The 25,008-nt window shown below is 48.2% G+C and overlaps 3 protein-coding genes across 4 annotated transcripts in view; 1 reads left to right on the top strand and 2 right to left on the bottom strand.

Annotated features, from left to right (window-relative positions):
- Positions 1 to 11,866, bottom strand: part of MAP4K5 (mitogen-activated protein kinase kinase kinase kinase 5) — a 64,693-nt gene extending 52,827 nt beyond the window's left edge. The window contains 1 exon segment of the mRNA XM_054286920.1: positions 11,720 to 11,866. Within this exon segment, the coding sequence (XP_054142895.1) occupies positions 11,720 to 11,827 (108 nt within the window). The 5' untranslated portion in view covers positions 11,828 to 11,866.
- A 160-nt stretch (positions 11,867 to 12,026) lies between these two features.
- Positions 12,027 to 25,008, bottom strand: part of SAV1 (salvador family WW domain containing protein 1) — a 60,986-nt gene continuing 48,004 nt past the window's right edge. The window contains exon 6 of the transcript XR_008483773.1: positions 12,027 to 12,037. The gene's annotated coding sequence lies outside the window, so the exon portion shown is untranslated. The remainder of the gene's footprint in view (positions 12,038 to 25,008) is intronic.
- The window catches only part of ATL1 (atlastin GTPase 1), a 31,689-nt gene continuing 27,453 nt past the window's right edge, over positions 20,773 to 25,008 (top strand). For both annotated transcript variants that reach the window (XM_054286885.1, XM_054286884.1), the window contains exon 1: positions 20,773 to 20,872. In XM_054286885.1, the coding sequence (XP_054142860.1) occupies positions 20,839 to 20,872 (34 nt within the window). In that variant the 5' untranslated portion in view covers positions 20,773 to 20,838. The remainder of the gene's footprint in view (positions 20,873 to 25,008) is intronic.

Genomic DNA, 25,008 nt, shown 5'->3' with positions numbered 1-25,008 from the left:
AGTAAAATGTGTTATTAAATAATTAGAAAATTCTGGTGGATTTGGCCCAATGATTTAAGTGGAATTTTAAAAGAATTTTTTAATTTTAACACGCTGGAGGACATTTTCCATCTTGCATCATTTCTCTTGTCTACATAGATTTTCTTCTCTTTATTGTGTTTCTGTAGGGTTTTAAATTCCCATTTGCTGCATCCCTGGGTATGGGGATTTTGGAAGGAATTTTGAAGGAGTTCAAGATGGGATTTCTGAGTTGTTCATGTTGATGTGGTTTATTTTCTTATTTTCTACATAGGAAGGGTGAGGTTGGTTTACATCTTTATCGTATGGTTTAGAAGGTTGTAAGATTCCTCGTTATAATATTTTTTAAGGATTTATTGATTAATTAGACACTGTTAATAAGGGTATTTATGCTTTGATTTAATCTTTTAATATTTCATTTTATGGATTTATGTTGTAGCGTAAGTTTCCTTAATCATATTATGACACACAAACTTATAGTACTGTATTCTGAACTCCTTGTTTGCCTTTCTTTTTTTTTTATATATTTTTTTTTTTATCTTTTACTTTTATTTTTTATATCTTAAATTCTAAAAATTTAAGCTTAATTTAACATGTTTCTGTTTAAAACTATAAATCTATATTCTTGCTTTTAGTACTTTGGTTTGGAAGTTTTTCTAAGATCAAATCTTGTGTTTAATTTAAATTTTGGTTTCTAGGCCCAAAGCTGTGAGAATTCCAACACGTGGGGAGCCCCCAAGGCCACCCCTCCACACCAGGCTCTGCCCCTGCTGCCATCCCCAGGGAATGGGATCCTCTCCCAAAATTCCTGAGAATTTCAGATTTCTGTGCTCACAGGCACTGACCCCCAAGAGAACACTGCATGGACCTGACGCTGTGGAAAAATGTTCCAAAATGGGATGACAGAACTGGGATTATGGGTGTGGAGTTTGAATAAAACTACATAATAAAATAATCAAATAAATAATAAATATATAGATATAGAATCATATAATATATAAAAATATGTAGATATATAATCATATAATATATATAAATAGATAATATATACAAAATAAATATATTAAATATATAAAATTATATATCTTAAATTTTATATAAATATATTAAATATATAATATATCAAATTTATAAATAAGAATATATTGTATATAAATAATATATCAATATATCAAGTAATATAATAATGTAATAATATACATATATATAAATATATTAAATATATATATTAAATATATAAAATTATATATATTAAATTGTATATAGATATATAAAATATATACGATATCAAATTTATAAGTAAGAATATATTGTCTATAAATATATAAAGTAATATAATAATGTAATAATATACACATATAAAATATATCAAATAAATACATTAAATATATAAAATTATATATATTAACTTTTATATAAATATATAAAATAGATAATATATCAAATTTATAAATAATAATATATTGTATATAAATAATAGATAAATATATAAAGTAATATAATAATGTAATAATAATATACATATATAAATATATTAAATATATATATTAAATATATAAAATTATATATATTAAATTGTATATTAAATTGTATATTAAACATATAAAATATATAAGATATCAAATTTATAAGTAAGAATATATTGTATATAAATATATAAAGTAATATAATAATGTAATAATATACACATATAAAATATGAAAAATAAATACATTAAATATATAAAATTATATATATTAACTTTTATATAAATATATAAAATATATAATATATCAAATTTATAAATAAGAATATATTGTATATAAATAATAGATAAATATATAAAGTAATATAATAATGTAATAATTAATAATATACATATATAAATATATTAAATAAATATATAAAATACATAAAATATATTGTTTATAAATGAATATAAAATATAAATATATACAAATAATATGTAAATATATAAAAAATTATAACACTATAATAAAATAATAGAACAAACAAATAATAAAATAAATAATAAAATAAATTAAATTTTAAAATAAAAATGTCTAAAAAATATAAAAATAAAATATATAAATGAATAAAAATATATATAAAAATAATTTAAAAAATCACATAGTAGAAAACTTTGAGTTTAAGGTTTTAGAATATAGTAATATATATAAACAAGATGAAAGTTTCCTGTGTCCCTGCAGCAGCTGTGTCCATTCTCCATGGCCCAGCCTCCCCGGGCAGACAGAGGAGGAATGTGCTGAGGAGAGCCAGAGGAAATGGAGGTGCAGGCTCTGCACAGCCTGGCTGCCTCCCTGCTCCCAAAGTGCCTCAGCTCCCCTGGAGGAGCACAGCAAAGCTCGCAGGGAAAGTTATTTCAAAAGCCAAGGCACGGTTTGGGCTGGATCAGCAAACAGCACCTCGTGCTGGGAGCTGGGGCTTCCCTGCAAGGCTGCTCCAAGCTCTGAAAAACCTGGCCCTGGACACTCCAGGGATGGGGAATCTCACAGGATGCTGTCATGGAGCAAAGGCACATCCTCATCCTCCTCATCCTGCAGCCAGCACAGTCAGGCTGTGCTCCAGACATCCCACTGCAGAGTTACACAAACCTCAACACCCGCGGAATGAGAGAAAGGAAAAATCCATGTTCACGTGCCCTGGGCAGGCCTGATGGACCATGGAACCAAAACTGGAGATCTCCATCTCCATCTCCTTCCTTCTCCATCTCCATCTCCTTCCTTCTCCTTCCTTCCTTCTCCATTTCCTTCCTTCCTTCCTTCTCCATCTCCTTCCCCAGAAATCCCTCTGTCCTGTTTGACACTGTGAGCCAAATTTCAAAACAAGATTCTCAGGACAGGAACTGTCTGGCAGAGTTTAGAAGGCTCTGTGTTAATCCAGACGTTATTTCTACCTCTTCATAATTAACCAAGGAGCAGAGATGAGAGCTCAACCAGTGCTTGAAGTTTAATCACACACATGTCAGAGAAAACAAAATGGTTTTATCAGAAGCTGCTCATCCTGGGGACTGGCTGGGGTCAGGGCTGTGAATATCTACAAGGAACACATCAAATTCTCTCCCTTTACTCACTGCAGACCAAATGCTTCAAAATTTCAGCTGCTGTTGTTTCCCATCCCCTCATAAATAAAACACAAATACCTGAAGCTGTTCCATCCCTGAGAGCAATGGGCACCCCTCAGGCACTGCTTTCTGCCAAATATTAATTCTTTTAGCTCTATCAAGACAAAATACATCCATAAAAGATGGTATTTCCCCATCTTTATTCTTTTACATCCCTGCCCCTGTACAGGAGACTTGACCATTTATCTTCCCTTGGGATTAATGACTGAATCCCCCAAACATTTTTTGGGAGCCTGGCGTTTATAATTCAGCTCTGATCTTGCATGTCTGTACATTAAACAGCAAGTTAAGGCACACAAATTCAATTCTTTATTGCTTCAACAGCAATGGTCAGCAAAAAATCACCCACACTGCTGAGAACAGGGCAAAAATGCAGCTTTTTTGGGGTGGATCCTCACAAATGCAGCTTTTTTGGGGTGGATCCTCACAAATGCAGTTTTTTTGGGGTGGATCATCACAAATAGAGCTTTTTTGGGGTGGATCTTTACAAATACAGCTTTTTGGGGTGGATCATCACAAATGCAGCTTTTTTGGGGTGGATCCTCACAAATAGAGCTTTTTTGGGGTGAATAATCACAAATACTGCTTTTTTTGGGGTGCATCATCACAAATACTGGGGTTTTTGGGGTGAATAAGCACAAATACAGCTTTTTGGGGTGGATCATCCCCTCAAATGTAAGAAGTTATGCCTTTAATGCTGCACAAGACAAAGCTATTTTAAAAAAACCCTTAAGAATGATTTCTTATCAACAAGACAAGAGAGTCCCCCTGCAATAACATCTTCACTCAGAAGAAAACCAGCACTTGGCTTTCCGGAACATCTCAAAATTCACATTTCAAACACGCTACAAATGCAGCTTTTTCCCACTGAGCTGAAAATATGGTTCATTCAGCTTTTCTTTTTGCAGACATTCTTTCTCCAGCCAAATCTTCCTCATCCCTATGAAAACATGAATTTCCTAGACACGACATTCATGCAGGAGACACAAAAATACGTTGGGGGAGGAGTAATCCCAATGTGCCAAGACATTAAATCTGGCACTAAAGATGCCATTTTGAAGGATCAATAAACCCAGCAGTTTTGGACACCAGGACTGTGTGCTCTGAGGGTATCCATGACTATATCTGCACAATATTTTTGCTATCTTTAGGAGAGTAAAATCAGTGGAAACACATAGAGGAACATAAAAGGATGAGGAAAAGTGTTGGAAGAGGACAATCCTGGAAATAATTTTGTGGCTCAGCCTCCCATGTGCTCTTTCACTCAAGAGCTTCAAAGACAAGGTGAAGCTGCAGCTTCTCCTCACAGAGTTTTCCATCCATCATGGAAAAAGGTGAATTTTGGCTGAGGAGGAGCTTGCAGACATTATCTATCCACAGTGCTGGATGAAATGAATCACTGCAGCACTTGGGTGAAAGAGTTTGAAAGCTGAGGAGAACAGAAATCTCTCTGTGCCAAACTCATGAATTTTTGTGCATCTAGGAAGGAAGGGTTTATCCAGCCTCCATGTGTGATTATTTTATTGGAAATCCAGAATGGGTTAGGGAGCAGCATAACTCCCCAAATACAAGGTGGCTGTGCCCACCAAATCTTGCTCAGTGTTTTACTGCTAGAAATCCTTCTGAAACTGGGAAAGAGTTCTTCTGGCTTCTTTGGAAAATCTAAAATCTGAATACTCAGTGAAATGGCAAAATGTGAGCAAGTCCCAGAATGGTTTGGGATGGGAGGGAATTTAGGAAGGAATTTCACCCCCTGCCATGGCAGGGACACCTTCCACTGTCTCAGCTTGCTCCAAGCCCCATCCAGCCCTGGCCTTCCAGGGATGCAGGGGCAGCCACAGCTTCTCTGGGCACCCTGTGCCAGGGCCTGCCACCCTCCCAGCCAAGAATTTGATCCCAATATCCCATCTAACCCTGCCCTCTGAAGCCATTCCCTTTTATCTTATCACTGCCCATCCTTGTGAAAAGCCTTGGCAACCTCACCCACCAGGCACGGCGATTGCCCTGAGCTGCAGAACAACTTCATGAATATGGAGATGTCCCTGTGGAGTGCAATCACCTTGGGCTGCTGCTGCTCTCCCCTTCCCTGCCAGCTGCAGGCAGGCAGCAGGTGCCCAGCCCAGCCCAAGGAGGGAAGGGTGTTTTTCCAGCTGCAATGAGCAGGGACAGCTGCTGGTGTCAGCAGGACGTGCTGCCAAACTCCGTCACGGCCTCGCTGACAGGAAGAGCTGCTCCCTCAGACAGGGATGATCTGTGAGCTCCCAGCACACACCTCTGACAGAACTGGGGCTCAGCATCGGCCCTGAAACCCTGGAGCCTTTCCAGGGTGTCCAAATGCTGGCAATGAACCCGACCACTGCATCTTCTGGAGACAGAGAGGAAGGAAGGAGATCCTGGCAGCAAATGCTCTCAGCTTTGATCCCGTCTTCACCTCTCAGGTCTCTGCTGTAGGGGGTGGGGTTGTGCGACCTGCACTGTTTGCTTCCTCTTAATGGACATCTCACATTGAGAAGAAATTAGATTTTATTCATAGAATTTACAGAATCTCTGGGTTGGGAGAGACCTTTAAGATCATGGAGTCCAACCCAGCCCCAACAGCTCAACTCAGCCCTGGCACCCAGTGCCACATCCAGGCTTTGTTAAACACACCCAGGGATGGGGACTCCACCACCTCCTCTATTTTTAACATTTTGGAGAGTGCCTGGCTCCTCAAAGTGTTTTTATCTTGTTGTATTTCATATTTCTAGAGTCCCATACCTTCTGGGTGGTTTTCTCACACACAGCTCTTCACAGCAGTGCTGTTCCTGCTTCTTCATCAAGGCTCTCCCTGACCAGCCAACCCACCCCCTTTTAGCCCAGTTATCTTCATTAGCCACAGCTGCAGCCCAATTAAGGACATCACAGCTGCAGCCCATCTAGAACAACTAGGATTCGGGCAAGGCCACTTATACAATACATAGATTTTACTAGGACTCCTACTATATCAAAGAAAGAGCCAGGGAGAAATAACCACAGGGGAAACACCACTCCCACCATGTAACTTCCCATTAACACCAAGAATTCCAGAATGGTTTGGGTTGGAAAGGACATTAAAAATCATCCAGTTCTATCCTTGCCATGGCAGGGACACCTTCCACTGCCCCAGGCTGCTCCAAACCCTGTCCAGCCTGGCCTTGGGCACTGCCAGGGGCAGCCACAGCTGCTCTGAGCACCCTGTGCCAGGGCCTCACCACCCCCCAGCCAAGAATTTAATCCTAATATCCAACCTTCATTTCCCTTCTTTCACTCTGAACCCATTACTCCTTGTGCTCTCACTACAGCTCCTGCTAAATAGAAACATGAGTGACAGGATATAATATTTAAAGCCAAACAGCCTGGAACATCCCACAATAAAGACCAAATTCTTATTAAGAAAAACCATTACAAACATTTCAAATGGAAACCCAAAGGTTTCACCTTCCACTGCTGAACATCCTCACAGAGGGTATCAACAAGCCACAGAACATCTCAGTTCTCAAAGCAGAAATCCTACTGACTGCATCCTAAAAGAAAAGCATGCCATTCCCCAGAAGAGGAAGAAAGAGAAAGAAGAAAGACTCAAGAGCCCTGGTTTGATGTCATTCCAAACAGCATTTCCATGGAAAAAAAAGAGCACATGGAGTTCAGCATGGCTACAGCAAACACTGCTGAGCAGAGGGCTTTGATCTGCAGGGCAGGAGTGGAATCCCCCACATGACAGATGTTTTATGGTCATTTCTATGGGGAAGCAACAGAAATTCACCAGGGACAGAGTGCTGAGTCAGGGATGGCCAAATCCAATTGGTCTGCAGCTGCCAAAACATGCTGGTATGAAAGTTGGAAATATGAGATTAAAAGCTGTCACAGCCATAACTGTTCTCTGGTATCAAAAAAAGCTTTAATACTCTGCTCTTAACCTGTTGACTTAGGCAGTAACACACTGATAAAAAACTGATAAATTTTCATTATCTGAGAGATTAGAATGACATTGAGAATTGTTTTCTAAACATCAAACCAGGTTCTCAGCAGCCTTTGGCTGCACCAGGAATGAGAATCCAGAGCTCTGAGAACAAGGCAGTGACCACACAAGCAGAGCTGAAACCTGATTCAGACTGGACAGAGTCACACTTTTATGGCAACCTTGAAAAAAAGAAAACACAAAGAAAGGAAAACAAATCTTTTTGTTGTTTGTTTTAAATTGAATTTGAGCAAAACGTCTGTGTGTGCCACAATCCAATTTCATTGCTCATTATTTTCCAGCAGCAATCGGTGGCAAAACATTGCAGGTTTCTTTCAAGTTGAAAACACTGCAGGTTTCTTCTAAGTTGAAAACACTGTAGGTTTCTTCTAAATTGATGCTTTTATTTGGTGCAGGAGATTAAAAAATAATGACAATAATCTCAAGAGAAGAGAGACTGAGCAGGTGACTCCAGAAAGAATGAAATTGTCATGATGAATATCATGAAATAAAATATGATGCTATTCAAAAAAAACACACCCCTTGTTTACAGGCAGTTTCTGCCACGAATTTGGTGCATTCCTTGTCCCTTGTGGTTGCTTTTCAAGAAGGGCACTGTGGCACTGCTCACAATCCTGCTTGGAGAAGCCCAAACAAGCCAGCTTTAGAATTGCTGCACAAGGTCATGTTTGATCATCGGGGAGCACAGACATGCCCTGTTCATCCCAGCTCAGTGCCAAACAACAGCCTCCAACAAGGATGGATTTACACCCAGACACATCAAGCACCCCTTTGTTCCCCTCTGCAGAGCAGGGAGCAGTTAAACTCTCTTTGGGGCACTTGGAATGAAAAATAGAAAAAGCTGAGCCCTGGGAAGGGTTTGGGGTGGGAGGGATCCTAAATCCCATCCCAGCCCTGCCAGGGACACTTCCACCATCCCAGGCTGCTCCAAGCCTCACCCAACCTGGCTTGGACACCTGAATATTTCCCCTAAATCTCTCCAGCAAACCTCTTCAGAGCCATCATAAACACTCCAATAACAAATCCATACAGGATGAGCTGCAGGAAATTACCCCCTGAATTCAAGTCCTGTTTTCCAAAGTCTCCTGAGGACACCAAGATCCACAATTACACACAAGCAATGCTGTGATGCAACCAAATTCCACAAGTTCAGCAAAACAGCCCAGTCTCCTGCTATTCCAAGTACTTCCAGAAAATACCACGGAGTGCAGGAGCTGGTGATGATGCAGCTGATGGTGTGACCTTGGTACCGACCCAGCCTTAACCAAATGAGGGCTACAAAGCTCTACTTTCTCTCTGAACCTGAGAAGCTGCAGGTTCACCCCCAGGTCATGGTGGTGTGAGAACCCATCCTGGGAAACATCTGACCGCTCTGGGAATTTACCTGGGATGGGATCTGACCAGCCACTTCCCACTGCTGAGGGTTACGTTCCATTTACAGTCTCCAGCAGCTTTTTTCAATTTTCTGCTCCAAGAACCCAGTCAAATGTGTGTTTCTTCATTAACCACACATAACAACTATTTCAGCATGAAACAGATGCATTTCAGAATTTCTGAATGCAAACAGAACAGATTGATGTCATCTTTAAACACTGCCTTGAGATTTTAATTTTTATGACCATGGTGGGAAGACCTTTCCAGGAAAGCCAGTTTAGAGTGACACTGGGGACATAAAAATATTATTTTTTAAACAGCAAATTATTAAGTTTCAGTTCTCATCTTTGTTATTACAACCTTTTCTACGAGTCAATAATTCAAGATATTTTGGTGCAATGCTGTGAGGGATAAATTATTCCAATGGTTTAATATTAATATCTTCTATTAAAAAGGAAAAAAAGCTTTCCCACCACAGATGAGACAACTAACAAGTCAGGATTGTAATGGAAATTACTTCCAAGACTGCTAGACACAAACTTGGATCTATTTACACAGGCTGTGAATAGACAAAAGTTTATTTACAGATGGTTTCTCCCCAGCCCTGAAATGCATTTTGGGGAAAAAAGATATTAAAACAACATCAACAATCCAGCACTTAGGAGCAATCCTACAATCAGCCATTGTGTGCCATGTGACAGACAAGAGAAATAAACCCCACAAACACTGAGAAAACACATCTCTGTTTAAAGCTTTCATGGTAGTAATGAAAAGCAAAGTGGGCAGGAGAATTTTTGGAAAAGCCTGTAAATATTCTTCTGTAACCTAATAGTGAAGATAAATATTTGCTTAACCTCCACCTTCACCATCCAAAGAAGAGCCAATTACTCTAAAAGCTACCAAATGCCCCAAGAGGAATTTAAAGCATTAACCACAAGCACCAAAAAGCATCAGAGGAAGAGGCAGATGTCCCACAATCAGAGAGGCTGCCTGGCTTAGACATCCCAAAAACAACTGTGCTGGAGACGCTGGTGACTCACTATTAGTGAAGGAGCAGAGAAACCACTTGAAGAGGTGAGGGGAAAATTCCATTTTAATTTAAGAGCCCTCTCCAGCAAACCCTTCCCAAGCTCTGCAACATAAAAACCACTTGGATATTCACTAATAAATTCATTTTATAAACACTTGCGACAGCCAAGATGTGCCATCTGCACTGAGACTCACCAGGGGCTAAGAAAAATAAAAGCACAATGTTTATACATTAAGTCCCTTCAAGAAAAAAAGGTTTACCTTGCTTTTTAAACTATCACAACATCAATGACTTTAAAATAGAAGTTTGCTGTGCATATTTGTCATAAGAGGCAGCGCCATCTGATCCAGTATTCCCTCGATACAGCTCCTGCTGCAGGCCCTTTACCAAAACAAAGAGCAAACCAATGACCTAGAAACAAATGCAGCCTCTCAAACTCCTTTAAACTCATTAACTTTATACTCGGTCCGGACTCGGAAACTCCTGCCAAGAACTTTGAAATTTGCCAGGCTGCACGAGGAGCAAGTTTGGGTTTGCTCCTTATCTGAAAGCGTTTCGGGAGGATTTTCCAGGAGGCAGGGAGAGGAGGAGGAGGGGGCAGAGGGCTGTGGTTTCTGTGTTTCCAGGGGATGGATGTGTTTACAGAGCCCTGCATCCAGCCCGGCTCCGGAAGCGGAAGCTGGATGACATGTCAGCACAGCTCTCCACTAATTGCCAGGATAATGAGAAGCAGAATATTTCTTTTTCCACATAAAGAGATGACACAAAAAAAACCACTTCCCTGCAATGCAACTAGTTATTTCTTGTCGTGCTGCCTGGTTATTTCTTGTCACGCTGCCCTGCACTGGGCAGGCACACACAAACAAAGCAGCTCAAGGTAGGCAGAGCTCCAGATTTATGACAGCTGAAATGTTCTTTTAAAGGATTTAGTGCTAGAATCCCTAGGAAAGAAGCTGACTGATCTGTGCACGGCACTATAGGATTAAAAAAAACAAAAGAGGAAGGTAAATATGCACCATGAAAACTTTTAAAAATAACTCCCTGAGGTCATAAGTAACCATTTCAAAGGGGTGGTGGGAACAGGATCCATCCATAAAACTTCAATTTGAGCATCAGCAAAGAGCCCTCCCCCAGCAGGAGCAATTACTGCTGCCTTTCATGTGGCACAGCAACACACCTTCCCTTGCACGCTTGGCTGTGTCAGGTCTATTTTAAACACACTCAACAGCACTACAAAGGAAAACATCCCACAGCTCCCTCCCTCCCCGTGCAGCTGAACACGCACAGGTTGAAAACTTCGAGGCTTTCTTTATCATTCACCCAGCCCTAAAAGCTGCTGAGCATCCCTGAAGTGTGAGGAACATCCCTGAGGAGTGAGGAACATCCCTGAGGAGTGAGGACCACCCCCGAGGTGCGAGGAACATCCCTGAAGGATGAGGACAGGGCTCCTATGAGAAGAACACACCACTGCCTGCACCTCCTGTCCCCCACACCTGTGGTTCTGCTGATGTGAGCAATAATATGAATTACAGAATCCCAGAATGGTTTGGCTTGGAAGGGACCTAAAAGATCACCCAGTTCCAACTCCCTGCCATGGACAGGGTCACTTTTTGTATGCACCATTCCACGAGCATCTACTTGCCGTGCTGCACTAACTCTACCTCGTGCTGCAGCTCCGTTCCAGCTTCTGAAGAGCTTTAATCTGCTTCTGCCTTTCACGGGCTATTATTAACCTCGGGGATAAAGTGGCACCCTTTTAATCAGGTGCTTTAACTGGATGCGTTCTGCAAGCAGGTACAGCCAAGAGATATCCTCTACCTCCTGGGGCAGTAACGTGGGAAGGAAGAATCGCCTGCGATATTCACCAATAAAATCTCCAAGAAGGGCAGCGGTGAGAGAACCTTCTCTGGTGCTGCAAGCACAGAATCCCAGGATGGTCTGGGTTGGAAGGAACCTTAAAGATCTCATTCAGCCAAACACCTTAGCCATGTGCAGGGACACCTTTCACCATCCCAGGGAGTTCCATGCCCGATGCAGCCCGGCCCCGGACACTTGCAGGGATGGCCGCAGCCTCTCTGGGCACCCCGTGCCAGGGCCTCACCTCCCTCACATTCAATCCTTTCCGACACAATTGGGAATCCTCCGGCTTGGCCAGAGGTGCCCCCCCGCCGCTCACCTTGTACACGTCGCCGTAGGTGCCGCTCCCCACCCGCTGGATCAGCTCGTAGTCCTGCTGCGGGTTCCGCCTCAGGATATCGCCGCTGGCCCGCGCCGCCGGCTCCATGGCCCCGCCGCGTCCCCGCCGGCCCCGGGATGCTCCTACCGCGGCGGCCCCCGGCCCATGGCTCCTGCGGCGGCAACGGCGACTCAGGGGGGCTCCGGGCGGCCCAGACAAAGGCGGGCGGGCGGCCGCGCCCTCCGCGGCTCCCGGGGCTCCTCGGGGCAACCAGGAAGAGCCGGGCCGGGCGGGGAGCGAGGCCGGGCGGGGAGGGAGCTCCGGTGCCGCCGGCGCTGCGGCCCGTCCGCCGGGGCGGCCAGGCCGGGCCGGCTCCTACCTGCGCGCCGCAGCCCTTTGTCCCGCCGGGGAGGGAGGGACGGACGGAGGGGGAGCACCGCCACCGCCGCCTCCTCCTCCTTTTCCTCCTCCTCCTCCTTCTCCTCCTCCTTCTCGTTCTCCTTCCGCGGCCGAGCCGGGCCGGGTTCGCTCGGCTCGGGACGGGACGGGCCGGCAGCCCCTCCGCGCCGCCGCAGCGCCCCGGCGCGGCCAACGCGGGCCCCGCTCCGAGCCCGGCCCCGCTCCGAGCCCGGCCCAGCCCCGCTGCAGGCTCGGCCCCGCTCCGCTGCTGCCCGGCGCCGCTCCGGGAACCGCTGCCGTGGGGCTGTTACAGGGCGCTGCCCGCGCCGCGGCCCGACGGCTGATGGAATCCCAGCGTGGTTTTGGTTGGAGGGCAGCTTAAATTCCATCCCATTCCATCCCCTGCCATTGCAGGGACACCTTTCAGTATCCCAGGCTGCTCTAAGCCCCTGTGTCCAACCTGGCCTGAGACACTTCCAAGGATCCAGGGGCAGCCACAGCTGCTCTGTGCCAGGCTGTCACCCTCACTCTCACAGCCAATAATTTCGTCCCATTTCGTCCCAATATCCAACTTAAATCTTTCCTTTCCCAGCTTAAAGCCATTCCCTGGCTCCTGTCCCTCCATCCCTTGTCCCCAGTCCCTCTGCAGCTCTCCTGGAGCCCCTTCAGGCCCTGCCAGGGGCTCTGAGCTCTCCCTGGAGCCTCCTCCTCTCCAGGTGAGCACCCCCAGCTCTCCAGCCTGGAGCAGAGGATTTCCAGCCCTTGGGGCATCTTTGTGCCTCTTCTGACCCTGCTCCTCATTGTGGAGGGAGAAGTCCAGGTACAGTCAGGGCTTTGAGCCTGTACCCCTTGGTTTGAGGCTGGAAGGAAGCCCCCAGGTTGGCTACACCACCTATATTTTATATATATCTCAATCCATATACCTACTTATACCAAACACCAGGCTGAGCTTTCCATCGTTCACACCAGAGGCTGGGATACTTCCCGAGAGACTCGAGAAGGAAAAGGAGGAGGAAGATGTGGAGGACGTAGGACTGATCTGCCTTGCAGCCTTGCAGCCGCATCGTGTAATCCTTCTCATGGAGTAATCAGGTGGCATTTAGCTTTGTGGGTAACCAGTGCAATGAAAGTCACACCAGAATTACCTCAGACCTGTTGAGACTTGTCTCCCCGGGCTCCATAAGTCAAAAAAAGCTCCTGTGAACCTGCAAAGTGGAAAGCATTTATAGCTGCCTTTCCCAATTATTTTCAGCAAAGCAGCTGAAGTTCTGGGTTCAGCTCACCCATGGTCTCTGAAACGAATGCTGAACAATTTAAGAAGCCCAAAGGTGGGGATAGGGAGTAGAGGAATGCTGGAATTTGCAGTAGCACTGGCTGCAAGGAGAATCATTAGGGCCTGAAAGGAGGTGTGATTTTTCTAGGCGTAAAAACTACCACATACTCAGGGCAGGAAATACGTCTGCAGAAGTTAGGTAGAAAAAAATTCAAATGGATGCCAGATGTAGGAGTCTCTGGTGTCCAGGATTGCTTAGTTCAGAACAGATTCTGCTGCTTTGGCAGCCACACAGCCCAGGCAGGCCCAATATAGTCTAATGACAACGTAGCCAAGCACTGATCTTGGGTTTAAAATGGAGCCTGGGCTTTGAACTTGCTCTCACATTTAGAAATCCCACAAGTAGTACCTGACAGGGTGCTGTGGATTGCATAAGATTTTCCTTCAGACCACAGGCTCCATAGCAGACCTCATTAGGATCTGTGGTGCTTTGGGTTGAACTCAAAGGCATCGTGTGCAGACTCCTGGGAATTGCAGAGTGGCCTTTGGGTTTATTGGGATTTATTTATGGGCTCGTTTGGGCTGCAAAATGTAACCTGCCCCACCTCCCAGAACCAGGAGAGCTCAGGGCTGCTCACTTAAAGAGATTCCCATTTCATTTCCCGTTGTGCTCTCCAAGCCTTCTGCATCCTGTACGTCCTTTCCAACATAAATACCTAAGTTTTCCTGAGCCCCCAACAAACAAGGCACTATTTACCCTTTAGAGAGCTGTATTTCCTCAAGTGGTTTTTAACAAAGCAATTACCTTTCCCCTCATAAATCAGCTTCCTGTGCTCCCGATAGGGAGCTGTTTGTGTCCTTTTTCTTTCCCCTTCCTCAGCTGATGCTTTTCACTCTGCTGACTTGCTGCTCCTGACAAGCCATGGGATGACAGCACAGCAAAAAGGACATTTCATTTTCCAGTGGCAGATGGTGCATTAAGGCTTGGCCTCCTAGAACACCTCCCAGATCTGAGGGGCTGCAATTCACTGCAAAAGCTGCTGTACTTAGTCCTTGCTGGGTTAAGTTTCACTTCCCACCTGGAGGTGCAGTTTCTCATCCCATCTTGTGGAGAGTGGAGCTCTCAGAGCCCATCTCGTGTTCTGAGCTTTAATTCACCTTTCCCAGCTCGGTTCCCTGCTGGAAGAACATCTGGGAGGTGTCCATAGATAAAAGCAGCACTGGGACTGGATTATTGTCACCATTTCATGATTAGGAAAATGGAGGAAAATGAGGAAACTGCCTGAAATTGTGCCAGGAGAGGCTGAGGTTGGATATTGGGGAAAATCTCTTCAGGGAAAGGTGGTCAGGCATTGTTTGCCCAGAGCAGTGGTGGGGACCATCCCTGGAGGGGGACAAGAGCAGTGAGAAGGTGGCACTTGGGGACATGAGTCAGTGATGACCATGCAGTGCTGAGTTAAGGCTTGGGCTCAATGGTCTCAGAGGGCTTTTCCAACCTTAATGATTTAATTAATGATTCTAATGAGTTGTGCAGAGTTTTCAGTGCAAGCCACGGCCCCTGTGCCCTGGTAGGCCCGTGCTCTTGAGCACACACTGCATTTTCCACCCCAGACCACGCTGCTTTTCTGGTCAAGCGTGTTCAGGAATGTGCTTTTATGCAGCATCTTCCATGTGAGCAGGTCGCAGCCCTAAAAGGAATGTTAAGTGGTTTTACATAAGGCATTCCGTGGCTTTGGAGAATGTGATCTGTTTGTGCTGCAGCCTGAGGAGGAAGAGCAGCCACCAGACGCCCAGGAGCACCAGGGAGCACCAGGTAACGGGAGGCTGCAGAGCTGGAGGAATTTCTAACTGAGCAAGATAATAGAGGTGGTTTTAAAAGCAGTGAAAATACTTCAGCCTTGGTCAGTTTTCTGACTACTAAAATATGTTTAATTTTACACAGTCTAACAAACTCACATGGGAAGCATTCGTAACTGCTGCAGCACCTTCCCTATGATTTGAATTTTTTTTTTTTTTAAAGTTTGTGGTTTTTGTTTTTCAGGCTGGTTTTCTTCCCCAGTGGAACACACACTTGCTTCACCCATGGCCACAGGTGAAGGGGCTGCAGTGGAGCCATTCCCAGGCTTTCTGTGGACAATTTTCCACCCCTGAGTCCAGTTCAGGATGCTGAACCTCCTAAAGCTTCTTGGCATCCCTTGGGCAGCTTGCAGAGCTGTTCATGCTGCTTCATCTAATCTGCTATCAGAATTCAAAATAAGTGGGAGAGGGAGGATTTTGTGGGATCCTGAATGGTTTCTTGCTGCTGGAATGGCTCTTTGGGGGACAGCTGGGATGGCAGCAGATGCAGGCACGTGATGAGAAGTACAAAAAATGCTTAGAAAAAATAAAGAGCAGAAAGAAAGAGAAGTCGTGGCAAGATGGATGGAGAGAACACAGCCAAGGGCAAGAGAAGGAGGAGACATCCAGGATATTTCTTATGTCCAGCTTGGGAATTCACTTGCTCAAGGAAACATCAGACTGCCATAGACTGAGGATCTCTCCAGGGGTTGTGCTGAGATGCTGTGGGAAGGAGAAGAGAAAAAAGCCTTTTGTCCCTTGCAGGAGCAGGAGAATGGAACGAGGCCCAGCCCAGCCCTGTGTGCAAGGGTTTGTTTTTCACGGAAGGAAGAGGGGCACTGTGGCTATACATTATATTTGTGTCACCCCGTTCACGTCCATGCATCTCAGGAGACTTTGCAGCTGATTGTGCTCTTTGCATTCAAAGGAAGGAAACCAGCTGGATGCCCTTCCCTCCCAGCAGCACGCACAGGAGGGCAGAGGTGACACCAGACAGCGACTGCTCAGCACAAGGACGCAGGAAAATGTGGCCATTTCCATGAAAAACAGCATTGAAAAGGGAAATTCAGAGCACTGCCTGGAAACCCGGCTGCTTCCCCTGCTTCCAGGTGCACCAACCTGGCTGGAACATTTCAACAGTGTCCTGCTGAATCATCCAGGCAGGTGGATTTGGTTGGTTCTGCCAAGAGGAGCTGGAAGCTTTTTTTTCTGGCTGAGGTGATTCTTCAAGGGGAAATCCTAGAAACAAACTTGGCACACACAGATTTTGGCTTGGGCTCACTAAAGCCACGTTGCAAACAAAAAGGAGGCTGGTGAGGAAGGATGTTTTCAATAGCGTCCATCTGCCTGTCAGTGCAGAGAGAGGGGACAAATTGAAAACAGGGTCGGAAATGGACGGGAGGTTTGGCTTAGGAGAGATCCTCTCTCTGCCTTGCTGGCCTCTAAATTGTAGAATCATGGAATTACCCTGAGGATCATCCAGTTCAACTCCTGGCCATGCACAGACACCCCAAAAATCCTGAGAGCTCTCCTGGAGCTCTGGCAGCCTTGGGAACGTGACCATTCCCTGGGAGAGCCCCACCACACTCTGGGGAAAAAACTGATAAAGAGAAATAAAAGGATCAGATGGTGCAAAGGCAGCCGCCGAGGTAAAACCAGGCCTGGGCTGATGATTCTTTATCTCCATGTTTATTTTATCCTTAAGTAGCTCCTTTAGTTTGTGGAGCATCTTCCAGAAGGAAGAACCTCCACAGTGATTGATTAAACAAGTCATTTAATTAACTGCTGGAATTCTGTGTCCTGCACAGTGAAATCCCTCAGTGCAGCCCCAGTGTGCAATGGTGTTTACAGAAGCAGCAAAGAAAATTCCTTTGGCTGCACAGCCCGTGTAAATGTGGGCGGTCACAGCACAATTTGGGGTGAGAAATGGGAGCTGCAGGAATAGCAGGATTTCCTAAGCAACAAAGATCTGCTTCACTTAAAATATTTCAGGAAGAAAAAAATAAAAAGAAAAGTCAAACAACAGAAAGATGTCAGGAAGGTTTTAGCTTCAGGACCAGGGAAAAGCTGATTCAGTTTTATCCTTTTTTGGTATTTCCAAGGAATCGAGGCCTCCTAACCCTAGAATAAGGGCACAGAAATGAGAGCAGTGATGAGGAATCCCTGCCAGGCAGTGTAACCAGCAGAGAGACATCCCCCTGCAATGCTCTTCAGACACATTTGACATCTAGATCCCTTTGACTTTCCCACACAATTCAGCAGAAGCAGTGAAAGAGCAAACCCCGAGAAGGCAGAAGTGACAATAAAAACTAAACTAACCCACTCCAGACCCTCAGATAACCACTGCAAGAACAGATCTGTCCCCAGGGGCTCAGGCAGCGCCTTGTCCAAGGCAGACTGGTGGGGATGGCAGCGTTTTCCTCAGCAGCAGGTCCCAGGGAGCCTGGGGTGGCACCTGAGCAAGAGCAGAGCCTTGGCAGCGTCCCTTTGGCACCTCTTACATAAGCGTTGCACAACGCCCGGGCTCTGTTTGCACAGGGCTGGGGAATATGAAAAGCAACTGGAAATGCTGCCTGGCTAAGTGGGACATCAAATCAAGGTAAATTATGAAACAGCTCCTGCCCGCGGAATGCAGGATGGATTTAAATCCAGGTTTTCTCCAAATTCCGGGGCCTTTTCTGCGCTGGATCTCGCGGTGTGCTCTCCCTCTGTGCTCTCCCTCTGTGGGGTGTTTTCTCTTTTTGCCTTTTCTCCATTTAGCATCGTTTTTGCTCAAGAATTCTTCCAGTCCATGATCATTCAGCGCATCTGCTGTGAAATCAGCTCTTTGTGAGCTGGCAACTTGGGCAGCAAGAATGCAAAGATGCTTCCTAGGAAGGGCTGATTGCGACTGGGAAATAAAGGAAAGATGAATTGGTGGTGGGGGGGGCGTGAAAATGAACAAATGCTGAGTCACTCTTTGGAAAAAAGATCACCCCATGACTTGTGATCATAGGAAATAATGCAGGAAAAGGCCTTGGGACTTTGTGCAGACAATCCCCACAGAACAGGATCAAACCTCTCTGCTTCTCCTTGACTGGGATACCATAATGGATACCATAAGAGAAAAGGAGAAAATGCCAGTAAATGGGGCAGTACAAGCTTGATCTTAGCAGCAATTCTCAAAGGAATGAGGAAAACAGGACCTGAGCCCATCTCAGTTTAATTAGACTTTCAGATTAACACATTTCCTTTTCCATCCTCTATTTTCCCCCCTCCCCTGTCCATTTCCCAGCTGCTTTTCTTTTAATCTCCTCTTTCAACCTATCTGAACCCCTCTGAGAGTGTCCAGTGTGATAAATCCCTCCTGACAACACCTGTCTCCCCTCTGCTGCACTGAAGCAGCAACAGGCAGGGGCAATCTCAGGGATTATTCCTACAAACCCTAATGCAGCTTCTGCAAAGCCCAGGGAGCTCCTCGTGGTCGCAGGGCCCGGCAGGGGTGGGCAGGATTCAGCTCTCTGCCACGTGAGAGAGCCAAAATTACATGTTTGCTTCTGATGCTGTAAACACGGGGAAGAGGCCAACGAGAGGCAGTCACACAGGGTTGGAGGAGGCACTCAGGAATGAAGTATCAGCATATCAATGGGAGCACAACCACACATGGCTTTGGTACCCATCAGACGCCTGGAACTGAAGATTGGTTTGGTTTTGAGTATTCTTCCTGCTGTCAGGAGTGAAGAGCAGATCCTGCTGGCTCCTGTGAGTCCAACAAAGCTGGATGGCCACTGGCTTTCCCTGGCTGCTGTGGGCCAGGGTGCAGAAATGATCAGCACTTGCCCAAAATCTCCTCTTGCAGATACAATCTGGGGCTCAGCTCCCTTCCCATCCTGACAGATTTTGTCCCTCTGGTGACCACCACATTTCCACAGTTTGATCAGCTGATCTTGGCGTGCTGTGCCACGTGTCTTCCAAAGAGCACTGGGCTCTGGCTTCAGAGTCAGGTTGATTCCAGCAGCTTGTTGGCATCAAGAGCGTGGGCAAACAGTAGCTGAGGACAAGAGTGTGCACTCCCATGCTGGTGCACAGGGAGTGGGTGGGAGTGGGCCCAGAAAGCCAAACACAGCATGGGCTGCAGCCCAGCAGGGTGGGCAGGAGGCTGAGGGAGGGGATCATTCCCCTCTACTCTGCTTTTGTGACACACCCCACCTGCAGTGCTGCCCCCAGCTCTGGGGCCCCCAACAGAAGGATGTGGAGATGCTGGAGAAAGTCCAGAGGAGGCCACAGGGCTGGAGCCTCTCTGCTCTGGAGCCAGGCTGGGAGAGCTGGAAAACAGAAGGCTCCAGGGAGAGCTCAGAGCCCCTGGCAGGACCTAAAGGGACTCCAGGAGAGCTGGAGAGGGACTGGGGACAAGGCATGGAGGGACAGGAGCCAGGGAATGGCTTCATCTGGGTTAGATGGGACATTGGGAAGCAATCCTGACTGTGAGGGTGGGCAGGCCCTGGCACAGGGCGTCCTGAGGAGCTTTGGCTGCTCCCGGATCCCTGGAAGTGCCCAAGGCCAGGCTGGACATTGGGGATAGGAAAAAGGAAAGGAAAGGAAAAGGACTCCTGCCCATGAGAGAGGGTGAAATGAAATGAGCTTTAGGGTCCCTTCCAACTCAGACCATTCTGGAATTCTACGTTATCAACTGTGCTGCACTTAAATCCTCCCCAGAGGTGTCCAAGCGCAGCCCTTACCCTGCCTCCTTTGTGCTCTATCTCCATGAGCACTCTGAGTGTCTCCTGCTGCCTGCACAGGCGGGACTGGGGAGCAGGGCCTGGCTGACCGCACCCCAGGGCAGCATCCCTGTGGTGATTTCTCAGCCCAGGCGTCCCCATGCACTCACCACAGTCCTGCTTGTGCCGGGTTCCCCTCCCAGCCATGGCCCCTTGTGGGTGGGTGGGTGCCCACAGGGGTGCTCAGTGCCCCATATGAGCCAGGTGCCCTGGCCTGGGGTGGATGTCTCCAGCGTGTGGGTACCTCCAAGTGCACCCAGTGCCCCCTGGCTTGAATACTCCGGCTGCGGGTGCCCCAACGATCCTACTGCTCTGGCAGGAATAACCTGGATGCTGGAGCAGCCTGTCTGCTGAGCCCCCCACCCGTACCCCCTGCATGGCCGCCGCTGGTGGTGCCCCTCACGACCCCAGTGCCCTGGCACGGCTCCCCTGGCTGCTGGACCCTGCTATCCGTGCTGAGACCCCATCCATACCCCCCTGCATGGCCGCCCCTCACGATCCCAGCGCCCTGGCAGGGCTACCCTGGATGTCTCCTACCCGTGCTGAGCCCCCCACCGCCATCCACCCCCTCGGGAGGGGATTCAGCCCCCCCGGGGGTGCGGCTCGCCCCGCCCGCGGGCCCCCCTGGCTACGCGCACCCCGGGCGGCGGTGCCGGGGCGGCCCCGCGGGTGCCGTGGGCGGGTGCCCCGGCGGGCCGTGCCGTGCCGGGCCGTGCCGCGGTGCCGCGCCGAGCGGCGGGCGGGGATGCTGCTGCTGCCGCCGCCGGCTCCCCCGCCCGCCCCGCGCCGCCGCCGCAGCCCCGCCAGACGCAGCGCGGCTCGGAGCGCGCACGGAGCCTCCCGCAGCCGCCGCCATGGCCCGGAACCGCCGGGACAGGAGCAGCTGGGGTAGGGCGGCGGCGGCAGAACCGGGGGGGAGCGGGGGGAGCGCGGACAATGCCGGGCCTGAGGCGGCCGCGGGCCGCGCCGGGGCGGGGCCGCGGCGGGAGGACGCGGGCGGGGGGCTCGGCTGGCCCGGCGGGGCGGGGGGCTGCCCGGTGCCGAGGGGACACACGGCTGTCTGGGACATCCCCGCGCTATCCCTGAGGGGGCTGGGGTCCGCCCGTCCCGCCCCGGCAGCGTGACGGGGAGCGGGGCTGCGGGAAGGGGCGCCCCTCGTTCCGGGGCCTCCTGAGGCGGGGTGTCCCCGGCTTGGGCTGGTCACCGCCCTCGGCTGGGCTGCGGCGGGACCCCTTGACACACCTGGGGCCGGACAGCCCCGGCAGCTCCCTGGGGAGCCTTTGGGCTGCTGCTCCGGCTTGCCCTGACACCCCTTAGCCCGGCCCTGCTGTCCCCTCAGCCCCTGATGGGGGATGACACCTCAGCCACCACCCCAGCTCATCCGGGAGCAGCGATCCCGCTCACCCCGCCTTCCGCAGGCAGAGCCACAAGGCCACCCCGGCTTGTCACCCCTCCAGAGGGGTTCCCCCGTTCTGGAAGCTGTAGGATTTAGTTGTCGAGTCACCCTCCAGACAGGGCCCATTTTGAACCCACCCCTGGCAGCCCCCTGATCCCGGGGGAGCCGGGGAGCGGAGCGGGGGGACGGCAGGAGGAAGTTCTGTGCTGCCTTCCTGCGAGGCTTCGGTTCCTCTAGAGGCGCCTGGATCCTCCTGGATCCTCCTGGATCCTCCGGCAGCTCCCGATTCCCCCTGGATGAGCCCCGCTGGTCCCACAGGTGGGCAGCACCGGCAAGGGGCTCCTCCACCTTCAGCCTGCTTGTGAAGGATGGCTTCACCCACTGCCACTGCCACGCTGTTCCGTAGGAAATCCCATTTTATCCAGCCAGTTCCCGTTATTTGAGCAGAGTAATTTGCCGTTTCCTCCGGAGCCGTAATTCCATGTGAGCTCACTCACACGAGTGCCGGCGGTATCCCGGCTCCTCAGGCGGAGCGGGTGAGCTGAGCTGTGATGTTTAGATACACAAATTACATTTTAATTTGTGTAGATGAGCGTAGGATTTCCCATGGCAATGATTAACAGCTCGGAGGCATGCTGGAGGAAGCGTTGGGATAACGGAGCTGCTGATCCGGTGATGGGTTTTTTTTGGGGATGGAGGGGGGGACAAAACGGGCCAAGCTCATTTGGTGGGTTCAGCTGTGACTTCATGAAGGTGCTCAGATCCTTGGGTAAAGCGGAGGGAAAACTTGCCAGGGAATGTGGTGCCATTCTCAGCTTTGTCTCGCGGAGCGTGTGACAGACGCGGCAGCCCTGACTCCGTGCGTGCTGGGAATTGCACACACGTCCGGCCGCCCGTGCCTTCCCCGCACGCCCCGGGAGCCGCAGGAGCGAATGCAAATGATGCCGGAGGGAAGCGGAGAAAGCATCGCCCCGGGAAGCGCAGCCTGCGCCCGGCAAGGGATTGAGGCACAGTTCTCAGCCTGCTCCCGGGAAATGTGATGTGTCACCGAGGGGTGAACTCTTCCTGAGCTTCTCTGCGAGAATCTGGAAGCGTCCATGGATCCAGGTGGATCTCTGTGGGATCAGCTGCCTTCTGCTGCCACCCATCCACAGCTCAGAATAATTCCCTCTATTATCCCACAGACATTCACCTATTCCTAGAGGATTCCCTGGCTTTTTGCCAGGCTGGTTGACATTGTGAGTAAGAAATTGAGTGAAATGCTTCAATTTTTATTTTTTTTTTTACTAGGAAAGAAAAAGCTGCCTTTATACATTTCTTTATTCTATTTATACAACAAAACCTCATTGCCTTGAAAGCTGTGTTTACATCCAGTGACTGCAGCATTGTGTGGTGACATCAGTGCATGGGGTGACTCTTCCACTGCTACATTTTTCAGCTGGCAAAGGAGGAGGACATTTTTCAGCTGGCAAAGGAGGAGGCTTGGTCTTTTCCTGAAACTAAGGCAGAAAGGAGAAAGTCCTTGCTTTGTTCTGAAAGTGGGCTTATGGGTCATTAAAAATATTAACGCTATTTTGAAACGGATCAAACTTTGCCCTAGTTACTCAGGCCTGGGAACAGGCAGCTGCCTAGTGTAACCCTCCTTTGTTTCATAAAAATAATTTGCTTTTTTAAAGCTCACACAGCAAATTAGGATGAGTGCGTGGGATTGCCCCTGGTCATAGCTGGGTCGCTGTCACATCCCCTGGAGCTCTGGAGGGGTGTGTGATGCATCCAGAGTAGGATTTAGCCTTGGGCTAGAGGTCAGCATCAGGTTATGCCTCATTTGAGGCTCTTCCTGAGCGTGCCAAGCGGTGCACAGACCTCACAACTGCTGCCAGTTCAATGGTTGAGGCAGCTGCAGATGAAAAAAAATCCCAAATAATTCCTTGCTGTGAGTAGTGGACCCTGCTTTGCCCAAAATAAGGATTGTTAGTCCAAGTTCTGCTTGGCATGGTGAAGTCCAGCCAGCTCCTGCAGGTTTGTAGTAGATCACACTGATTTTTGTCTGAAATTCTTTGTGCTTGGCAGTTGCAGATGCTCAGCAGCCTGGTCCCTGTGATCCAGTGAGATCCCTGCTCCCAGTCACTCCTTCAAGCAGCACAGACTGGAACAAATGGTGTGAAATCTCATCTTTCCCATCATGGCCAATTTTGTGTTGAAATTGGAACGGTCCACCCAGCAAGAATTCAGTTTTAAAACCATAAAAGGGATTACAGAGGTTACAGATACTTCTAGTAAGGGTTTTCAAGGTGGACAGGGGATTTAGGAGAGCCCCTAAAGGGAGCCAGGAAAAGCCAAGGAACTCTTTTGAGGATAAGGGGCTCCTCTCCAGCACGGGCCAGGGATCATCCCTGCCCCATCTTACACTGCACACAATGGGTTAAACTGAGAAAAAAACCCTGATTTTGGTAGGTTGTTTTTCCTTTTAACCATGTTAACATCCTTTGTGTTTGTTGTTTGATTTCTGCCCTTTTATGATGGATTTTCAGTTTCCACTTCCTGGCATTTCTTTGTAACTCTGAATGCTGGGAACCTGACAAGGGGAAAGCTGAGATGTTTCAGACAGAGGGGCCTTCACACAAAAAGGCAGAAATATTCACAACCAAACGAGTGGCTTGTGAAAGAGAAAAGAAAATGAAGTGCTGGGACTTGAAAGAAGAGACAAGTCAACATTTCAAGCTGAATGTGATTATAGAATCATGGAATGGGCAGGGACACTTTCCAGTAGATCAGGTTGCTCCAAGTCCCATCCAGCCTGGCCTGGAACACTTCCAGAGATCCAGGGGCAGCCACAGCTGCTCTGGGCACCCTCTGCCAGGGCATCACCACCCTCACAGGGAGGAATTTCTCCTAATATCCCATCCATCCCTGCCCTCTGGCAGTGAGAGCCATTCCCTGTGTCCTGTCCCTCCAGGCTCTCACCCAAAGTCGTTCTCCCATGGTGGTTGTACAGGGAATTGGAATAGCTGGATAAGCAGGACAAGAGCAGCCTGACTTTCTCTTTTTTGGGAAAACCAGGATGGGCTGAGCCTGCCTGGCAGTGGTGACATGGTGCCCCTGTCCTGCCTGGTGTCACGTCCATGCCAGGAGTGGCTCTGGCCTTGGCTGCCCCCTGATTCATGGGAGTGGGAATTCATTGGTTGTGTCTTGCTGCAGTTTCCCTGCTCCAGGGGTGACAAACAACACACTGAAATGTTGTTTAGGGCCTGGGTGATGTTCAGAGGCAGCAGGTTTTATATCAGCTCCCCTGGACCACTGACTGGAACCTTCTCCAGCGGGGGAAGGAGGTTGGGCAGGTGTTGTCACACTCTGTGAGGCACAAAGTGTCCCACAGATCACTGCTGAAAGCCACTTCACTCTAGAGAGCCCCCAGCTGCTCTGTTCCTGCCAGAAATGCTCCCTTTTGCCAACAGGAAAAGTGAAGTTTACAACAGGAAAATAAAACAGATCTCCCAAATGGGGTGGAGGCTCTGGAGGAGGGGCTGAGTTCTGCCAAGCCCATAAAGCACATTTAAAGCACTTTGTATGCAGAGTGTAATTGCCTTTCATGTTCTATCCTAAAATTTCATGGCGTGTTTACCAAACT

Source organism: Melozone crissalis, unplaced genomic scaffold (genome assembly GCF_028551555.1).
Source record: "Melozone crissalis strain CALT ecotype California unplaced genomic scaffold, PUWL_Pcris_2 ptg000056l_1, whole genome shotgun sequence".
Taxonomy (NCBI): Eukaryota; Metazoa; Chordata; class Aves; order Passeriformes; family Passerellidae; genus Melozone; species Melozone crissalis.
The sequence above is the reverse complement of the archived record's forward strand: the minus strand, read 5'-3'. Positions and strand labels throughout refer to the sequence as shown.